Below are 21,456 nucleotides of genomic sequence, written 5' to 3'. Positions count from 1 at the left end.
AGCGTATCCCATTCATTCGGGTGCAGGCACAAGTAGCAGGCGTAGGGCTGAATTTTCGGCAAGCGTTTTTCCGCTTGCCGAAAAAATCAGCCCTACGCCTGGTGTGGCATCAGCCTTATCTTGCTTATGGTAGCCCTTTGCCAATTTGTGCTGACACGCAAATACATTAACACACATACAGGAAGCAGTGGATCAGATTTTACGTCAGCAATTAAAACAACCTGTGTGCCATTAGGCATGATAACCAATGCAATAAAAACAAAGAGTACTCACCTTATACTAGCTTTTACTTGGCACTTCTCTATTTAAAAATATACTCTAGTCACCTATCACATAATTACCTATTTCATAGGTAATAGCAGAAGCTTTCTAGGCCTAAACTGCCAGAGCACATGCACATTAATAACTCAGTGCCTCTGGTCTCATTAACCACTTATAACTAAGTGGTAAGCTGGTATTTACCAGCCTAGCCAGTAAATCACTAGCTAAGGCAGGTAAGTTTGTAATTCCCGGTTTTGTCCTAGATTAGCCCCATTTCTAGTTACCATGACATCAAGTTTTTATTGACCCTCTTTCATATCACCAACTACAACCCTCCCAGCCAGAAAAATGTTTTGGTAAAGGTGCCAACCTGACCTATAATAATTATATGTATTTTTTTAAATTCTTCAAAATATGGTGTCATTTACAATTATTTGCAACCGATGTGCAGCATATTGATGCAGAGACACAGACCATCTGCAATTTTTTTAAATTCATATATCTATTTGCAGGCCTATGTCTTTTGAGAAGCTTATAATACCCCTGGGTCAAGTCATGCAACTTGTTTCTTATCCAGATCTTCAGGAAATTGTTTACAACATCATGTATATTCCCCCTTACGAAATATCATCCCACTCTCTTTATTTGTTTTATTGTGTTGGGTTGAAAAACACAACATACTGTTCTTCGACTTCAGCTTATTCTTTCGCTTTTTCTTCTTCTTAGTGCCCCCCATTTTCTAAACGCTACTCCTCCTACAGTTTTAGGGGTACAACACCCAAATTCTCCACACTTCTTCGCCCTATAGTGGAGCAGGTTGCTTGTGCTTTTCTATGTGATCCCACTCCCCGTCTTTTTGTGGCGCCACTCCAAACCCCCCAATTTTCCCATTGACTTTGATGGAAGATTTTCAAACTGCTGCCACACTTACAGCTTTGAAGCTACACCCCCCAAACTTGAATAACATAATAATGGGATCACCCCGAATGAAACAGCAACATTTATTGGATGACCCAAAGTGGGAGGGGCCAACAACAGCCAATCAAATTTCACCTATTGACTTTAATTTGAAACTGCTGCCAATCTTACAGCTTTGAGGCCACACTCCCCAAACTTGAATAACATACTCATGGGGTCAGCCTGAATGAAAATATTATGATTGTTGGATGCCCAAAAGTGGGCGGAGCTGTGAATAGCAAATCAGATTTTACCTATTGACTTGGCAGAAATTCAGCCTGCTGCCATTCTCAGAGTAATAACAACAGGGTCCCCAAACATTGCAGAGTTAGTCACCAGGTAACTGCGGTTCAAGGTTAGAAAAGGTGGGCGGAGCCACCAACAGCCAATCAGATTTTACCTATTGACTTTCTATGGGGAAATTCAACCTGCTGCCACTCTGACAGTATTAACACCAGGGTCCCCAAACTTTTCACAGTTGGTCATTAGGGGACTGCAGTTTTAGTTTTGAAAAGTGGGCAGGGCCACCAACAGCCAATTAGATTCCACCTAATGAAATGTATTGGTTTGATGCCAGGGTTGCAGAGCTAGTCACCAGGTAACTGCGATTCAGAGTGGGTGGAGCCACCAACGGCCAATCAGATTTCATCCATTGAATTTTATTGGTTTAAATATAAAATGCTGCCATTCTCACACTATTTATGCCAGGGTGCCCACTGTTTGTCACTGGGTTACTTCGACTCAAGGTTACAAAAAGTGGGCACACCCACCAACCACCAAAAGTGGGTGGAGCCAACAAATGCCAATCAGATGCCAATTTGTACGGAAATATTGTGGTACGATCTGAAAGTTACAAAATTTTTGTATCCGAACAATCATAAACAGCACAAAAAACTTTGCATGATTTTTGAAGCCTCCCATAGGACTCAATGGCACTCTGCAGCTTTGACCTGGAAAGTCACAATACCAAATGAATTCCGATACTTGAATGAATTCCAAAACTTTCGTACTTGTTGTGACAAATACGATTTTGTTGCACTAATTTTCCTCAAGAGAAGGTTTATCTTATCAGTTACAATTGTATCTAAGTGCAGATATATATTCTAGAATCTAGGCTATCAAACAAGTATCATTATCTTATTTAGTTTGAGAAACTTTGTAACTTTTTCTGGTTGTTCAGCTTGCAATAAAAATGTCCTGCTAAAAGAGGGACAGATAGGAGGTATGCTCTCCCACCAGAGTTGCTGACTGAATTTAGAATAAATAACATCTCTGAAACTTTCATAATAGCTCAATAAGATTTGATTTTAGAACCTCCAAAATGAAAGGCAAATCCCAGGATGCTGAAAAAGGTCTTGATGGGGGTCTTAACACAATTACACTTTTATTCTTAGTCCAAAGAATGTCCGAAATCTGTGAAACTCTGACAAAATGGCTTCAATTACTTATTGTAAAAGTACTTTATTAAAAGAAAACTAAACCCTAATAACAAATATGGGTAGAAATGCTGTATTTTATTTACTGGCCTTACTGCATCAGCCTAAAGTTTCATAATCTGAATAACAGTAATGAATTAAGCCTTCATATTTTTGCACAGGATCTTCCCATATTGGATTTTGTTAAAAGTGATAGAGACACTGTAGATGCTCAGTGCGCTCTGTGCAGCTACTAAGAAGCTACGTTTATGGTTTGTCACATATTATCAAGCAGAAAATAGGTTTTGATACAAATTGCACTGGTTTCCTAGCTAGCACATAAAAGAATTGGAATTAATTACTAATCATCCTTGTATCATGACATTTATATTCTTTATATACATACAGTATATTGTTGATCCCTAAGCTCAGGTAACAGACAGCAGCACAAAGCATGTGTTTTAAATCAGAAGAAATGAAGATGGGGAGAAAAGTTCCCTCTATACTGCACGATTGTGCGTGTGCACAAATATTTTGAGGCAAGCACACACAACATATTGTGGTGAGTACAATAATTTTTGTATAAAAACACAGATTTTTGTATTTATATCGGCCTGAGCCCACAGTTTTAAATATGTGTATACAAGCTTAAAATTTGCACAGAAAAGAAATTTTTGCAGACATACCCAAGAAGGCATAAAAGTGAACATTGATGGGGAGGTACTACGGGCATTTTGGATGCACAGATCTTTCATGCTACAGGGCTGCAGTTATCTTGAGTTGTTGCTTTTATATCCTACTTCTTTGTTAAACTTGAGTTATTTTTTAAATGTGTTTTTACCACTATATGCTACCGTTTATTTTAAAGATATGGGAAAAGACCACAAGATGGCAGCAATCCACTCATGCATCATACCTTTTACTGGATACCTTTTTGGAGAATTACATTTTCATCAGATATAAACACTGTTTTTTTTTTTTTAATTTTCCTAGTACATTTATTAATTGTTCATTTGCTACTACTACTTGCTATTGTTGCTGACTGTATTTTATTACTTATTTATATAGTAATTACATGTTTGTACAACCATTTTTTCTTTGTTTACCATTCATGTAATTTCCTACTCTGCCAAAGCTTACAATCTTTAACCTGCCTGTATTTTTTTTGGAGTGTATGTATGTATATTTTTATTTATTTAGCACAACTACACTGTACAACAGAACAATAAATTAACAGGACAAACAGGGTTCAATACAAATACATACAAAGTACAGTTACATTAAAGATTAAGACCTAAGTATCACAGAGACAACAGGAAGGCAATCCCTACTCTTTGGAACTTACAAAGTGGAGTGCGGGGAGAAAACCACTCTAATGCTTTAGGGCCGTGACAGACGGGGAGATTAGTCGCCCGTGACAAATCTCCCTTGTCGCGGGTGACTAATCTACACGAAATGCCATCCCAATGGCTAGAATGTAATTCGGCAGTGGGATGGCATGCGAGGCGCAGCCGAAATCGCCTAAGTTGCCTTGAGAGGAAACTTCGGCTATTTCGGTCAACCATTTTCAGCATTGTGCAAATAATTGAATAAAGACCTGTGGACTGTGCTGAGAATCAAGTGCATCCTGCGCTCTATTCTGCCTATTTGTGTCTGTTAGTTACCCTCCCATATAGATTGTAAGCTCTACGGGGCAGGGACCTCCTTCCTCTTGTGTCCTCGACTCTTAACATTGCAGCTGTATTTATCTTGTATTTATTGTTATACTTTGTATTTATCTATTATTATCTTATTAACACCCTGTTTGTATTAATGTATTCTACTGTACAGCGCTGCGTACATAAGTAGCGCTTTATAAATAAAGATATTCATACATACATACAACCGCGTGCAGTCCACATCAGGGCCCAACAAGGTTGGGCTGCGTCTCCAGACACCAGAGATCCATGCAGAGAGCAATAACCCCTTGGGGTTGTAAATGACCCCTTTTGAAAGAATTGAACTCAGGACCCCAGCAAGGCAGCAGACATTTTCTCATACATATGTAACTGTTCATTGTTTGAGCTTGGAACTTAAATAAGGCTGTTGGCCTCAAAGGGCATTATACTACCCATAAGATAAACTAAGAAACTGAAGCTACTCCATGTAAGGCCCTTGCAAGGTAAATAATTAGATCACCAGTGCTCAGATAACCCCCCTTGCATAATGGACTCCTGCTAAGGGTTCTGGCACACGGGGAGATTAGTCGCCACGCACACGGTGGTGCGATTTCCCGAAATCGCCGAGAAAGAGTCGCGAGTCTTTTTCGACGATTTCGGGAAATCGCGCCGCCGCGTGTGCCATCCCGCCGGCGACTTACATGTTCGCCGGTGGGATGGCAGGTCATGGCAACTCGGGGAGATTAGTCGCCCATGACAAGGGAGATTTGTCGCGGGCAACTAATCTCCCCGTGTGCCAGAGCCCTAACAAAACAGTTGCACACTGGGAATCTATTTATTGCACTCATGTTGACCAAAGGAAGTATACTGTTGCTTCACAACCAATACAAGAAAACCATTTTGAAGGTATTGCATTAAACCCCTTAGGGCAGGGATTAGAGATGTAGCGAACTGTTCGCCGGAGAACTAATTCACACGAAAATCGGGTGTTCGCAAGTTCGCAAACTTTTAGCGATGTTCGCAATTTTGGGTTCGCCTTAGCTGGAGCCAAATTTTGACCTCTCACCCCAGAGCCAGCAGATACATGGCAGCCAAACAGGCAGCTCTCCCTCCTGGACCACCCCTGGACCACTCCCTTCCATATATAAACCGAAGCCCAGCAGCCATTTTACATTCTGCCTATGTGTGCTTGATGAGTTAGCATAGGGAGAGAGCTATGCAGGGGTTTGAGGGACAGTTTAGGTAGCTTTGCTGACTAGTAATCTACTTTCTACTGCTCTGTATGTAGCTGCTGATCATCTGCTGTAACCCAGTAGTCCTTGTAAGGACTGCTTTTATTTTCTGATTACTGTTACTCTTCTTTTCATTGTGTACTGCAGCTCCGTCTGTGTGTGTTGGAGACAGGTGTGCTGCTCATAGTAGTGCACCAGCACCAACCACACATTCACATCATTTTTTTTTCGTTTACTTTGCTACTGTAATTTATAGAGCCAAGTGCTATTAGTCTAGCTGTGTTGGGGACTGGTGTGCTGCTCCTACTAGTTCACCCCCAGCACCAACCAGAGATCACTTTTTTTTATTATTAATTTTTTTTATTTTTTTTTATTTAACTTACTGTTCTTTAATGTGTCCAGTGATGTTTGCTGTTATTCATAGTAGTGCACCAAACACGTTACACATAGTAGTGACATTGCATTGCAATAAAATCACCTGAGCGATGTTTTTCCACCAGCAATAATATATTCCGTATCCACTACTGCGGCGTTTTGTCTTTGCGTGTGAACCGGCCGTAACCTTTACACGATTTGATTGGCATGTAGACGCCGGACGTTTTAAAGCAGTTTATTACATAAGTTTAGAAATGTAGTGTGATTTCTGCCCTTTACAGCACAAAACGCAACACTGTGTCAACAAAGTATTTTTCAGAGAAATTTTTGCCCTTGATCCCCCTCCGGCATGCCACTGTCCAGGTCGTGGCACCCTTTAAAAAACGTTAAAATCAGTTTTTGGCCAGAAATGGCTTTTCTAGTTTTTAAAGTTCACCTTCCCACTGAAGTCTATGGGGTTTGCAAAGTTTGCACTTTTTGGCGGAAGTTCGCGAACGGGTTCGCGAACTTTTTTTGTGAGGTTCGCTACATCTCTAGCAGGGATACCCAGCCTTTTTTTTACTTGTAAGCCACACTCAGATATAAAAAGTATTAGTAAGTCACACAAACATTAAAAAAACGTATTTGGGAATACCAAATATGGACTGCGATTGGCTATTTGGTTGCCCCATACGGACTGCTAGTCTGCAGAAAGTTTCTGTGCTTCCAAGACGTGCCTCCAAACCATAAACTGAAAAAAGAGCACCTACTTTTAGGCCACTGGGAGCAACATCTAAGGCAGGGGTGGCCAATACGTTGATCACGGTCCACCAGTCAATCCCCCATGGATTCTTGGTGGACCGCGATCAAGCTTGGGATGTGGAAGTGCTGCGTGAATGTGTACGTATGCTGCGTCACATATGTACGCATTTACACAGTACTTCCACATTCCTCGGTCGATCGCGACCGAAAAAAGTCTGGCCACCCCTGATCTAAGGGGGTGGTGAGCAAAATGTTGCTAATAAGCCCCTGGTTGGGGAACACTGCTTTAGCACAGCAGATTAGTTACCCATGATAAATCTTTGTTTATACATGGCACAGTTACTAACCCGAAGTTGGCTCAAGGAAACTTTGGGCTACTTTGGAAATTAGTCATGCCACGTATGTTTCCCCACTGGCGATTTACATTTTCGCCAGTGAAAAGGAAACAAAGGGTGCTTTGTCACTTGCAGTTGCCAAGATTTATTGTGAGTAAAAAAATATTCTGTGTATTATCGCCCTTAACAGACACAATTTAAATCCATATTCTGCATGTCTAATTAGCAAGTAATTTAGATACATGCAACTGATTGTTCTGATTGCTGTGTAGCCATGTATACTGCATCAAAAGTAACTACAAGGCTTTCATATTAATGGGGAACTATTATATAAATGAAAATGTGAGGAGCTTTAGCTCTTTGTAATAAGAAATGTTCTACATATAACTATTTGTAAAATCTGCGCAGTTTCTGAAACAATTCTCTCAACAATATCTCTTTTTTTGTGGGAGTCAAAGATTTTTAATGACAGGTAAAACTGACTGTATTAGAGCCACCTTTCACTTGATTCTTTCAGAGAAGGTACTTAGTTTTTTAACTGAATTTATTTAGAAGGCAATTTTAAATTCTCAAATGTTCCTCTTTAAATTAATTGACTTTCGGTCCAACATTTGAACAAGTGTCTTGAACTAGTAATGAGTTTGTAAAAAGATGGGATTCTGTGGAAGAATAATTGGGAACATGTGACATTTTTCATGACCATTAACCAATAAACAGTACTATGTTAACACTGAGAAACTTTCTTTTTCGGCCTCACAAACATGATTATACATGTGGGGCTCACCTTCAGCTACCCAATCTTACCTACAAAGCAACCATTCATTATTAACATTACTTTACCCAACCCTGAGTATTATAGTAGACACAATAACGTGCACTCGTAAAACTTCTCATTTCAAACGCATTCGCCTAATTCTAAATACAAGCGAAGTAGGCTAGAGGTCACGGCGTATAAATACGTACAACTCCATCTTTTGTTTGTAAATAACGTAAAGTTCATATCCATGTTCACATGATCCAGCCTGCAACGCATGCGCACTCTGCCACCCAGCTTTCTGATAAACGCCCACAGCTCCTATAATATGCACATGCGCATTACCTAAACCTTGTATTGACAAGGCCCACGCAACGTAGTATTATAGCGGCCCAGCAGAGACCAGCGCATGCACTCAGTCTTCGAAAATCAAGATCATAGTTCCCGCCCAGAAGACCCCGCCCCTTGGCTGTGAAAGCGTCCGCGAAGCATTGTGGGAGCGGCTGAGGCGGTAAAATGGCGGACCTGGCAAACGAAGGTAAGTGGCGGAGTTAGAAGTGATTGGGGTGACTTGGGCTAACAGATATTTGGTTTTTAATTAGCGTATATTAAGTAATAGCTGTGGAAATGAAATCAGTATTTGCAGGACCGGTGCTGTCTCTTCTTATCCGCTGCAGCAGGGGGGGCGCGGCTCAGGGGAGACCCAGGCTTCATAGCGGCCTGGCTGGTTTATATCCCTACCACGCCGGTAGGAGAACTGAGCCCCCCAGTGTCAAGTTTTACAAAGACTCGTCACAAAGCAGTTATTTGACTTTCACTGGGAGTACGTCAGCCATAGGGAGGCGGCAGTGTTTCTCCCTAGTGTGAGAGAGGCAATCGTTTTATGGTGCGTTTAATATGTAACTATGACTGTCGTACATCAGTGCGGGGAAATTACTTGCCTATTGGTTGTAACTATATGCGCATCCTGATACCACATGTTTAATTGATACAAAGCCTTAGATTATGGTCAGTCTCAGCCCTTTTTATTTTTAGTGTCCTTTCCTATAAGCAGTATAATATACAGTCATCTTTATTTTTCTGTGCCTTCTCCTGTTGAATTAGGGATTGTTTTTGCTATATAACAAGGCCATATGTTACTGCATTTCTAAACTATTAATTAAAAATAAAACTTGTATACTGTCGTGATAAAGTTACAGTATAAGTGCTGTTCTGGCTGATGTTTAGAAGCAGCTATCATTGAAGACTGGGGAGTCTTTGCAGGACATCACTGATCTTGTTGCATTCCAAGTAATTTTTCCATTTTTTATTTTCCCTGTGTAGTCATTTTGTGCCAGGCAAAAGTCAACCTGTGCCTCACTTGCAAAACCTTAACCAGCTCCTGACCCGAGCCTGCAAAATGTTGCCATTGGTGGGCCCCTTGCCCAACTCGTACCCTGTCTTTCCACTCCGTACACCGCTACTGCATGTGTTTCTGGTTCCAGGAGAGGGGATCACAGGAGGAGTGTCCTTTCCCCAGTCTTACCCACACTAAACATGCCAAAATTGTGTAGTTTGTAAAGTTAATCTGGAGTTTTAAAATTTGCTAGGGTGAAAACCACTACCGCTCTAGGTATAGGATCTATTATGTAGAATGCTTGGGACCTGGGGCTTCCCCCAGATATGGTCTAGTAAAGAAAAAGTGTTCTCTTTTTTTTTTAAGAGTTTTTTTACATTTTGGTGATAATGTATTATTTATGATGTTTGCTTTGAAAATGGATTCCTAGATGAGTATGCATGGAATCTTTCATAACTTCAAAATTGAATATTTCTGTGAAAGTTTGCAACTGAGGTTGTACCTATATGAGGAGTGCCATGTCTGTTGCTTTGTTTACTCGACAGGTTAAAGTCACTTGACAGGTAATTGACAGTAATTGACAGCAACTGGCTGATCTGAAAGGCACATCTATATTGCTGTATGAAACCAGTTTGGCAGAAGAACCTCCAGGATTTTGCTACTGACATTCTACTCATTGCATTTGTGTTACTAGCTTAATCGTTGAGATTCAGAACAGGCTTGATATATGCTACTCACTCGGCCCTTCCAGACTGAGTGAGTAGCTTATTGGCTTGAATGAGGCTTGCTGAGACCTGTCTCTGAAAATGAAATGGAAATTTGAGACAAACACTTTGTTTGATTTCTAACCTTGCCACTGGTAGATCCCAACTGATGTTTATGCCAGAGAACAAAATGTAAGATGGCTTAGGTGTGCTAAGGTTTTTTACAACTATAATAATTCTTTGCATGCCAGTTATTTTGCCTTAAATGTATTTGCCCGATGCATTTACATTTCTTATATTTGTGCTGCTGTAGTCCGTTAGCATTAGACGCTATAGCTGAGAAGGGACAGTCAGGTTGGCAAAACATCCAGGTTTAGGAACTTCAAGTAACAATAGCTTACAAAAGCAGCCCTCCTCAGTCTTTTTGGATTGTACTTCGGTCAAATGTTTTTTTTTTTTTATAAGATGGGTGCTGAACAAGGGGAAAACTTTGATTTCACTAGGTAGTGTCTAGAACAGGGGGTCCCCAACCTTTCTTACTCGTGAGCCACAGTCAAATGTAAAAAGACTTAGAGAGCAACAAAAAAATCTTTTTATTCAACCAAAACTTGCCACCAAGCCAGGAATTCAAAAATAACTACCTGCTTTGGGGGCACGGAGTGCAACATCCAAGGGGTTGGTGAGCAACATCTTGCTTACGAGCCACTGGTTGGGGATCACTGATCTAGAATATTGGCACACTTCCAGTGAAACCAGCAGAATTGCAACAGCAGAGCGACACGGAATCCAGGACCCAGTAGATGTGGTGAAAATAGAAACTTTATTTTCGCATTGATCCTCCCAATGCCTAATCATAGGCATCAGTCCCAGAGTGCGTGTCCATCTGCTGTTGCAGTTCTGCTGGTCTGTTTGATCTGCTCTAGCTACTGGTTCGGGGAGCTGCACCCAGGCAATTATAGCAGTGTGGTGAGTGGCCATATTTGAACTTGTATCTAAGAAAGCACTCCACAAGTGAAGGGTCTGGGGCAAGGCACCCGGACCAAATGTATTAAGTCGTGAGCAAGAAGTGCCCATGTGTAATTAATAATGGGCTTGGAGCAAATTTGTTTGTTGGTTGACCCTCCCAGTGAATCAAGGTTTTCTCACCCTTTAAAGGACATGTAAAGCCTACATTTGCCTACAATGTATCAGTTGGGGATGTCTCCCCCACCCAAATGGTATCATTTGTACTGCGTATATACCCTCTGCTTGCCAGCACCATCACATGTTCCTAAAGCAAATAGCAGCTTTCACCTGGTGGCCATTTTTCCTCTGATACATAATTGGGTACATTTAAATCTGCAAACAGCCTACACACAGACCATTATTCAGTATAAATTTAATCAAGAATACAGGCTCACACAGGCGGAACTGTCTTTGATAAAAGTTCTGCTTTGTTTGAGCTGAGCTCAGGAGAGTTGGTTGGGAGAAAAAAATTGAAGCAGACAGCTAGAGCTGAGTTTCTATGGGAACCAGCAATGCCATCTCTTCACTGGCTGCTAGACTGGAGGGCGTGTTTAGTAATCTGAGTTTAGAGCAACTGAGCATGTCTGGCAAGCCAGAAATCAAAGCAAGTTCCTGAGGGGGGGCCGAGTGGGTTACAGGAGGAGAATCTAAGTGATTAAGGGGATGTTGCAGCCTTACAATTAACTTCTGGACAACCAGAGTGGCAGGTATTGAATGATTTCAAAGAGGCTGTTCACAGATTAAATTTTTGTGTGTGGGGTTTACATGTCCTTCACTATTATAAAACAAAATTATTTTTATTTAGTTTATTTTTCAATCACGAGTTCCTCAACCTTAGGTTCGTTATACATTGATATTTGAGTCTGTGTCTAAAATCACAGACCTTTAACTTTTGGCTGGCATGCACAAAAATTGGTCTAGGCTACTCTTGTACAGAGTGCGGTACCACCATTGTTTTACAATATGCAAAGTATTTATACACTTTTTTTTTTTTTTAATATTATCTGGTAAACCATTGCACTTTCTATTGTGTTGCATTTAAACAATTAGTTTGTCATCTTTTATTTGCTTTATCTCTGTAATAATAGGACAGTTCATTGTAGTTCAAAATAACTTTTTTTTTTTTAATGTTCAGAAGCATTGTCTGGTGCTCCAAGAATAAAAAAAAAAAAAAAAACCCAGATCCTAAACATTTGCATATATTCAATCTTAAACCTGTACTTGTACCATACCAAAAGTAGTTGATTTCTATGGAGTGCTTACAATATTATGCCCTTATAGAAAATATAACATTTTATCTAGGGATCCAGGATTCAGTTCGGGATTTGGCATTTTTGGTAGGATTCGAATCCATGCTTCAAGTCCACGCTCCTGGCTGAATCCAAATTCTTAATCATGTGACTTTTTGTCACTTAAACGCAGAAGTTGAAAACCTAATTAGCATATTCTAATTAGGATTCGGTTTGGTGTTCATCCACATTTTTTACGAAGGTTTCGGCCAAATCCAAAAAAGTGGATTCGGTGCTTCCCTAATTTTATCAAGTTGTGACAGCTAAATTCTACTCTATTGTTACAATTCCAAATATTCCAGATGACATTGAACATGTGCTGTTCAATAAAGTCACTGCAATTCTGACTTTATTTTGATTTTGTAGTGGTAGACATTTATAATTGCTATACCTGCAAATTAAACACACAATTCGTGGTTGTCTGGTTTACACATTTTTCTTTTTTATTTTCAGAAAAGCCTGCTATAGCACCTCCTGTCTTTGTGTTTCAGAAGGATAAGGGACAGAAGGTACGGATGGGTAACTCTCTACTTTGAGACTGCAAATAGTGTATCTATACCTAAATATGTAGGCAGTTAGAGACTACATGTTTAATTGGCTTGACCCAGCCAGGACTATTTTAAGTTAAGCTTCTAAAGCTGTTATATGAATGTCGCATTAACTGACTCATCAGTAGAACTCTTTATCTCTAGTTTCTGACATATTAACATTTTTACTTTCTGCCTTTGATTTTTGCTTTTTGTTGTACTCTTTTTTTTCTATCAACTGTAAACAAATATATTATCGAAATGATGGCTAAGTGTTGACCTTTATTGCTGAAATATGCTTTTTGAAATATTGCTATTTGTAAACCTTCTACATTGCTAATATATGAACATATTTAAATTTTAACCTCCTTTTCTGGAACTTTTTGAACATTTTTAATTTCTAGCAAACTTGCAGCGATCCAGCAATCAGGCAAGCAGTGCCTGTCTAGCTTGCTACAATAGTTTATGAATGAATATGTACATTTAAAATAGCCAATCTGAGCCAATCAGCAGGAATCTGACTCATAGTCTAACCAACTGAGCATGTACACTTGGTCTGGGTCTTGGTGCAGGAGTGAGGCATTATGGGAACTTTCTTTACACAGCTCAGCATTTTTTCTTCCTGTTTGGCTTCTGATCATCTGAACAGGAGAAACATGGGGAGACTTAAGGGCACTATTGAGACAACTGAAGGTATGCCTGCAGCTTGAGATTAACTCTTTACTAGCCTTTCCTCCTCCTTTAAAGTTGATTATATTATATATAAATTTGATCAAAACACATACATACACACACACACTATATAATATATATATATATATATATATATATAAATATATTATATAGTGTGTGTGTGTATGTATGTGTTTTGATCAAATTTATATATAATATAATCAACTTTAAAGGAGGAGGAAAGGCTAGTAAAGAGTTAATCTCAAGCTGCAGGCATACCTTCAGTTGTCTCAATAGTGCCTTTAAGTCTCCCCATGTTTCTCCTGTTCAGATGATCAGAAGCCAAACAGGAAGAAAAAATGCTGAGCTGTGTAAAGAAAGTTCCCATAATGCCTCACTCCTGCACCGAGACCCAGACCAAGTGTACATGCTCAGTTGGTTAGACTATGAGTCAGCTTCCTGCTGATTGGCTCAGATCCACATTCCTAAGGGGGGGGAGTGAGTTCTTAGCATTCTTGAGGGAGGGGGGAGCAGGAGAGAGCAGAGAGCTGCATGTCTCTGGCAGATGAAAACAGACACAACAAATCTTTTGACAGGGAACTCAGTGCAGCGTTTCTTTGAGTGCTTATGCTGTATTTACATAGACCTTTCTGATAAAGCTTACTTAGTTTTTACCTTTCTTTCTCCTTTTAAGCATAGTATAGGTAACAGCTAGCACATACCTCTCTGCGTATCACCAGATTAGATGGTTTGTGATATGACTTACCATGGGGCTGGTGTGGGATGAAAAATAAAAAGCAGTTGAGAAAAATGAAAAGGGATCTTTCCGTAACTTGGATCTCCATAACTTAAGTCTGCTAAAAATCATTTAAATATTGAATAAACCCAATAGGCTTGTATTCCTTCCAATAACGATTAATTATATCTTAGTTGGGATCAAGTACAAGGTATTGTTTTTTTGCTAGAGTGAAAAAGGAAATCATTTTTTAAAATGAGACTTATTTGCTTATAATGGAGTCTATGGGAGGTGGTCTTTCTGTAATTCAGAACTTTCTGGATAACAGGTTTCCGGATAAGGGATCCCATACCTGTACTGCAAAATGTTCAGCACTGAACAAACAGTCCATTCAAAAATACAGAATGCACTCTGAAAAAGTATTTACAGTGCTGTTAATTTTTTTATTTCAGAGATCAGCTGATGGTTCCAGTCCAGAGCAAGAAGGTAAAAATGTGCCCATTCATTTTATTAAATTTGTATAATTTTATTGCATAAACAGTAAAACAGGTTTTATCAACAGTTCCTAAATGGCTAATGGTATAATGAAGTTACCTATGTTTGTTGCTGTTGTCTGGAGCAAGCTCAGTGAAAATAGATAAGGTGGATGGAGGTGATGTTAAGGTTGCGATCTGCGATCTTTCGTGCTACCATCGGTCGCACGAAAGATAGTCAGACCCGCCACTAACCTTCAGGGCTGAAACGGCAGATAAGGAGGTAGAAACAATAGGATTTCTACCTCCTTCTGCCGATTCAGCCCTGACAGCAGATTTTGCTCAGGCGCCTTCTATGGCGCCCGATCAAAATCTTTTGATCGGCCGATCAAAAGATCGGCGACTTGCCATACACGCAAGTGCCATACGACTTGCCATACACGCAAGTGCCACACGGCGACTTGCCATACACGCACCGAATATCGTACGAAACGAGGTTTTGTACGATATTATCGGTGCGTGTATGGCCAGCTTTAGGTACTGCTAACATGCCAAAGCTTCTTACCGCAGGCTGCACCTCAAAGTATCAATTTGCCTTGAGCATTCGTAAGTTCGAGCACTAATATTTGATATTAGGTTTGGCTCACAGGCTGCTTTCTAATTCATCCCAAAGGTGTTCGGTTAGGTGAGGGCTCTGCGTAGGCCAGTCAAGCCATCTCCGCAAACATCTTGTGTACAACATTTAGTGCATAGGAGAATTTTTGCACTGTAGGTTTAAGGTTTATGTTATCATATAGTTCTACAACACACTTATGCAGTCTTTTACAGAAAAATAATAATTTACAGCAGTCCCTGCCCCAGGCTAAAGCCAATTAACTTGCCTGTCTGATTTTGGAGTGTGAAAGGAAAATAGAGTACTGGAGGAAAGCTATATACTGGGATATTATACAGACTCCATGCAGATAGTGCCCAGGTCTGAATCGAGTGCTACCCACTGAGCCATAATGCTGATCCAAGGTTTGCTTTCACAACCATGGCCCTTTAAAAACCATAATCACCCAAGACCATTATGCCTTCACCAAACTTAACTGGCATCGTGCATTCCAGCAGGTATGCTCTATCTGCCAAACCCAGATCTTTTCATCATGATGGGGACATGCCATTTATCACTGTAGAGGATTCTTTTTTTCACTGCTACAGAGTCCAACATTGTTGACCTTTACTCCATTTCGAAACACCACAACTAGTTCTTGAGGAAGTTTGGAACTCTGCAAGTAGTATTCTTAACAAGGTCGTTTTAGATACTGTGTCTGAATACATGTGGCTAAAACTGTGTCACAGTAATTTCAGCAAAAATTACTGGTGTGAATTGGGTCTCTTGAGTGTAGATGCATTTTATAATTATCCACATGTAGTTTTGCAGCTAATTTATGTATTTTTTCACTTGTCTGCTTTAGATTCTGACAGAGAAGATAGCAGTTACTGCCCACCTGTAAAAAGAGAGCGAACCTCCTCCTTTTCACAGTTTCCTCCTTCACAGTCTGGTAAGCATTTTTTGTACCAAGCCAACCAATAAAGTTTTTTTGTGAAGCTGGTCTGTCAATACCTTATTTTTTGACTTATCGATTTTACACTATTGCCTACCCCAGCAGCAAGAGCCTTTAGCTAGCCAGATAATAATCTGGCTGATAGTATTGGGAGCATTTTCGTTCGTAATTGGCCAAAATAGAACTATGGCTTAATACTTTGAGAAGGGACTCTAAGTTTGTTCATAGCCAATACAGAAAGTGACTTGTCAGTAATGGCTAGATTTGGGGAGAGTGCATTTGGCTGTGTGCTCCTACAAGCCCAGCTTTCAGGTTAGATAGCATGAGATATGTATTGTATATTTGATAGCCTTAATATTTTTAAAGCTCTTGGTGAATGCATTTCTAATACAGGCATTGGATTTGTTAGAATAACTATTAACTTTACTACAGGCATTTATGTAGTAGTGCAGGTATGGGACCTGTTATTCAGAATGCTCGGGACCTAGGGTTTTCCGGATAAGGGATCTTTCTGTAATTTGGATATCCATAACTTAAGTCTGCTACAAATCATTTAAATATTGAATAAACTCAATAGGACTGTTTTGCCTCCAATAAGGATCAATTATATCTTAGTTGGGATCAATTACAAGGTTCTGTTTTATAATTACAGAGAAAGAAATCATTTTTAAAAATTTAGAATTATTTGGTTATAATGGAGTCTATAGGAGATTGCCTTTCTGTAATTTGATAACGGGTTTCCGGATAAGGGATCCCATATCTGTACATGGATTAGCCTTGTTTAGCACACTGCCTGATTGGAGAAATTGTGCAAACTTCCACAACCAAGTAAAGCTATATGACCAGCTTTACCCGACTTACAATCTTATGTAATTGTATTGGCAAAATGGTATGGGTTCCCTAAGTAAGCATCACTATTAGAATATTTAGCATTGTTCTTGAAATTGTGATGTGTGTTTGCTGTAAGCCATATCTCATTTGTATGCAGTGACGAAGAACAATGTCTTCATGCCATCTAGCTTCTGTCAACCCTCCACTGGTAATTCTGACTCTGAGCCAGGTGAGTTGCTTTACTGCAAGTTTTTTTTTTTTTTTTTTTTAAAGATTTTCTTTATTGCGTTTTTCATGATTTACGTAAATCAAACAAAGGAAGGAAAGGTAAGGAGAGAAGAGGAATAGTATGGATGGGGGGGGGTGTTTGGGCTTCCATACTTATTGAGTGCATTTCTGACTTTGTCTCATGTTTGTCCCATGGCCCTATATTGTGTTTTTTAATAAAGGAAATTAAAATTTAAACTGCTAGTTCAGTGTCCGTTCTTTGTGTCCATTTGTTATACACAGTCCGTGCTTCTGTATCTTTGTGGTGACCAGTATGTGGCTTGTGGCGGCGTTCAGGGTTGATGTATGTCCTTAATCCAGTTGTTCCATATCTTGTTAAATTTATCTGGGCATCCCCTGGCCAGGTATGTTAGTTTTTGGCTGGGAAGCGTGTCGTTGATCAGTTTTTTCCAAAAGCCCAGGTTTGGGGGAGCCGTTGCCTTCCAGGTCATTAGGATTGCTTTTTTGGCAAAGTGTAGAATTTGAAGGAGACATAGTTTGTCGTATTTGTTATAAAGTTGGAGAGCAGATATATGGGAGTCCCAAGACTGTGGTGCTGTAACCTGGGTAAATTTTGGGCCAGCCTGTGAGGTGTCAAGTATACTCGTGTGTGTGTGTATATACCTATCCCTGAAGGAGATATTGGTATCTGGTATTTGACTGGGATTTCTTTCCAGGAACCCTCATCTAGCTGGGAGAAGTCCTGCTGCCACTTGTAGGTGAAATGCTTGTGTGGGTCAAAATGATCCTGCAAAAGGATAGTGTAGAACCTGCTCACCTGTTTGGTGAGGTCAGGGCGCCTCCGGTATCGCTCTAGTGATGCTACTGTTATATCAGGGGCATTGCCCAGGAATTGAGTGTTAAGTCCGTGCCGTAGTTGGAGAAACCTAAACATGGTTGTGCAGCCCAAACTCAGTCTGCAGTTGTGCAAACTGCTTAAATCTCCCAGCTGAGATTACATCCCCAAGGTGTTTCACCCCCGCAGCTGCCCAAGTATTAATGTCTGGTATTGCCCAGAGGTGGGGAAGGGCATCGTTGCCCCATAGTATGGTCCATTTAGATTTAGTTTATTACACGTGTTAACCACTGTTTTTTGGAATATTGCAACTACTGTTTTCATAGCTGGTGTAAGGGGGTATATGGATGAAGTACCTCTATGCAATTGGTTTGCTAGTGCCTCAAAGGAGGAGATCACCCCTGCCTCTAATACCACTGCTTGATTATTTGGGTTGGGGTTCAGCCACCACCAGGCGAACACCAGTTGGCTTGCGTAGTAGTACAGCTGGAAGTTGGGTAGGGCTAAGCCTCCTTTGTTGAGTGGGGCTTTGAGGGTCTGCCATTTTATTCTGGGGTGTTCCCCTGCCCATATAAACCCTCTGACTATTGCATCTAGGTTTCTGAACCATTTTTTTTGGTAGTAATACTGAGGATATGTTCAACGCATGTAGCAGTTTGGGTAGGAAGACCATTTTGATTATGTTTGTGTCCGGGGAGGGAGAGTGGTAGCGTGGCCCAGTTTTGGGTTTTGAGCCTTAAGGATTGGGGTTAAGTTGAGATCTGTGAATTTCGAGAGGTCGTTGTGAATTTCAATTCCTAAATCTGTCTACCCATTGGAGTTGCCGTGTGCGGGGTCTCTGTTTCCGCCTGGGTCTACTGGGAAGATCAAGGACTTTTCCCAGTTTACCCTCAGACCCGAGAATCCCACAGACTGACTTGTCACATGCAGGAGTTCGGACAGGGATTCCCTTGGGTCTGCCTGGCATACCAACATATAATCTGCATATAATGACCGTTTTTCTTCTAGTTTTTGCAGTTGGAGTCCCGTTATGTTGGTGTTTGCTCTGATTGTATAGCCAGAGGCTCTATGGTGAGGGCAAAAAGCAGGGGTGACAGTGGGCAGCCCTGCCTGGTTCCCCTTTCCCGACTGAACTCCTGTGACAGACCCGAGTTTACCCATATCCTAGCTCTAGGTGTATCGTATAGGGCCTTAATCCATTTTATGAATTTATCTCCCAGTGCATATTTTGCTAAGATTTGCCACAGGTAGGGCCATTCTACTGTATCGAAGGCCTTCTCTGTGTCCAAGGACACCACTATCCTCTCTCCCGAATTCTGGTGTACTGTGGTAATGTTTGTATATAATCGTCTTATATTAATGTCCGTGCCTTTGTTTGGGTGAATTAGATGTTAATTTATCTGCTTTAGGCGGTTCACTAGAATTTTTGCTAGGATTTTGACATCAGAGTTCAGGAGAGAGATTGGTTTGTGTGATCCATATTTTGTCTGGTGGCTTGCCTTCTTTTAGAATTAGTATGATAGTGGCCAGTTTGAAGGATTCCGGGAGCAGGGTTCCCTGGGGTTCTTATTGAAAAGGGTTGCCAATTGGGGGTTTATGGTGTCTCCGTGCGCCTTGTGCTTTACTGCAAGTTTAGCAGTTGCATAGATTTTTCTTTTTTGCATCTGCTTCCTTTTTAGTTACGTATGTCTTATTGCTTTGTTTTTTTGTGAATGTAGGCAAAATAGACTATTCGGAATGGATTAATCTGAATGTTACATGCTTTCACCTCCAGATGGGTCTTTTGAAATTAACTCTTACTCCGTGTATTGAAACCTGACTCTATTTTTCATTCTCTGTCACCTTTAGTGCGATTTTGTTTCTTTGTAAAAGGTATATTGTTATTAATATACTTCCATTCTCTAGCAACCCCCAGCATATAATTACACACCTTAGGGACCATATATTGACTATTTCCAAATGCTAACAAACTCCCTGAACAAACCCATTTCAGGTTCAACTCTCACAGGCAGCATAGGGCAGGCAGAATATTGCCTGTGTGTCATACTCTGCATGCCCTATGCTGCCTGTGTGTGCCATACACACAGGTAGCATAGGGCAGGCAGTACATACAGTGGCACAATGCTGGCACCATCCAGCCCCGTGGGCTGCCAGTTGGACAGCGCTGAATTAGACTAACTGCTGTTTTGGTGTCAGGATACTTTCCTCACTTAGTATTAATCACTGCTTCAGATTGTGGTGTATTTAGGTTTTTTGGGAGTGAGGGGGGTTGATTTAAGCATAAATCACCTTTTATGCTCATAATTTTAACCTAGCTTCTTGCAGAAACGTTTTTGTATGTTTGGTCTTAAGTGGAATTATACAGTTTAAAACATTGGGTCAGAAAGCCATGCTGCTATACGAGAGAAATGCGGTAAATTAAAGATATTTTGTTTTAAAAAAAAAAAAAAAAAATTAAATGTTTTGCAGAATTATCAAAATCTTTGTGTGTATTTATGGTTTTGACAGGTTACTTGGCCATGCTTGATGTTGGCTACCTATTGCTCTGTGTGTGGGTCCAAAACTATGACCACTCCTGATATCTGACCATTCCATGTAGAGATCTGTCCTATTAGATGGGGATTTAATTGGCTCGTGGTCATAGTCCTAGACTACACAGGCCAATCATGCAGTTGGCTGAAGGAGCAGAATGATTGTATTAGCCCTTGGGGCCAAGTTAGGCAAAGATATGTTCATTTGAGGAGCTTGCCAGATGCACATATCTTCCCATATATTGCCAGCTGAATACAGAGTTACAGGCAAATTAAGTCAAAACTAATAGGATATACTTATCAGAGGGCAAATGATTCAGTGCATTTATCAGATTTACTGTTCAGGTACTACATATTTTTTTGCTTACTTAGTGCACTTTTAGAATTTTATGTCCAAAATCTGTAAGTGGTGTGACAGTTCCCCTTGTTTAAAGAGACAAGATGATCTTGTATCACACAAAAGTAACGAATGTGGAGTAAGGTACTTTAAGGGCAGCGACACACGGGGAGATTAGTCGCCGCGTGACAAATCTTCCTTGTCGCGGGCGAGTAATCTCCCCACGATGCCATCCCACCGGCTAGAATGTAAATTGCCGGTGGGATGGCATATGCGCCTTGCTGTGATTTGCCAAAATTGGCGAGACTTCCACTCAAGGTGACTTCGGCAAATTGCGGCGCTACGTATGCCATCCCACCGGTGACTTACATTCTAGCTGGCCGCAACAATGAAGATTTGTCGCACAGCGACTAATCTACCTGTGTGTCACTGCCCTAAAAGAGAAGGAAAGGTTGAATCACAGGGGATATGTTAAGCAACCCCCACAGTGATTGTATTAACTTACCTGATTCCCCCGGGCTGGTTTGTGAAAAAAAACACACCAGCCTGTTGGGACATGCTGGTGAGCGATCCTCTCCTATCGGCGTCTTTTATTTTTTTTTTTTTTTTTTTTTTTTTTTTTTTGCGCCGCAAAGTCAGACTACTGCAAATGTGTGGGCCCCGGTATTGTAGCGGAA

General features: G+C 40.5%; 1 protein-coding gene across 1 annotated transcript in view; it reads left to right on the top strand.

The window, feature by feature from the left end:
• Nucleotides 1-8,197: 8,197 nt before the first annotated feature.
• The window catches only part of ranbp3 (RAN binding protein 3), a 33,017-nt gene continuing 19,758 nt past the window's right edge, over nucleotides 8,198-21,456 (top strand). The window contains 5 exon segments of the mRNA NM_001004874.1: nucleotides 8,198-8,266; nucleotides 12,516-12,571; nucleotides 14,450-14,483; nucleotides 15,928-16,014; nucleotides 17,006-17,077. Of these exon segments, the coding sequence (NP_001004874.1) occupies nucleotides 8,245-8,266; nucleotides 12,516-12,571; nucleotides 14,450-14,483; nucleotides 15,928-16,014; nucleotides 17,006-17,077 (271 nt within the window). The 5' untranslated portion in view covers nucleotides 8,198-8,244.

The sequence above is a fragment of the Xenopus tropicalis genome, chromosome 1, assembly GCF_000004195.4.
Source record: "Xenopus tropicalis strain Nigerian chromosome 1, UCB_Xtro_10.0, whole genome shotgun sequence".
In the NCBI taxonomy this organism is placed as follows: Eukaryota; Metazoa; Chordata; class Amphibia; order Anura; family Pipidae; genus Xenopus; species Xenopus tropicalis.
Note: the sequence above shows the minus strand (reverse complement) of the source record. Positions and strands in the feature narration are given on the sequence as shown.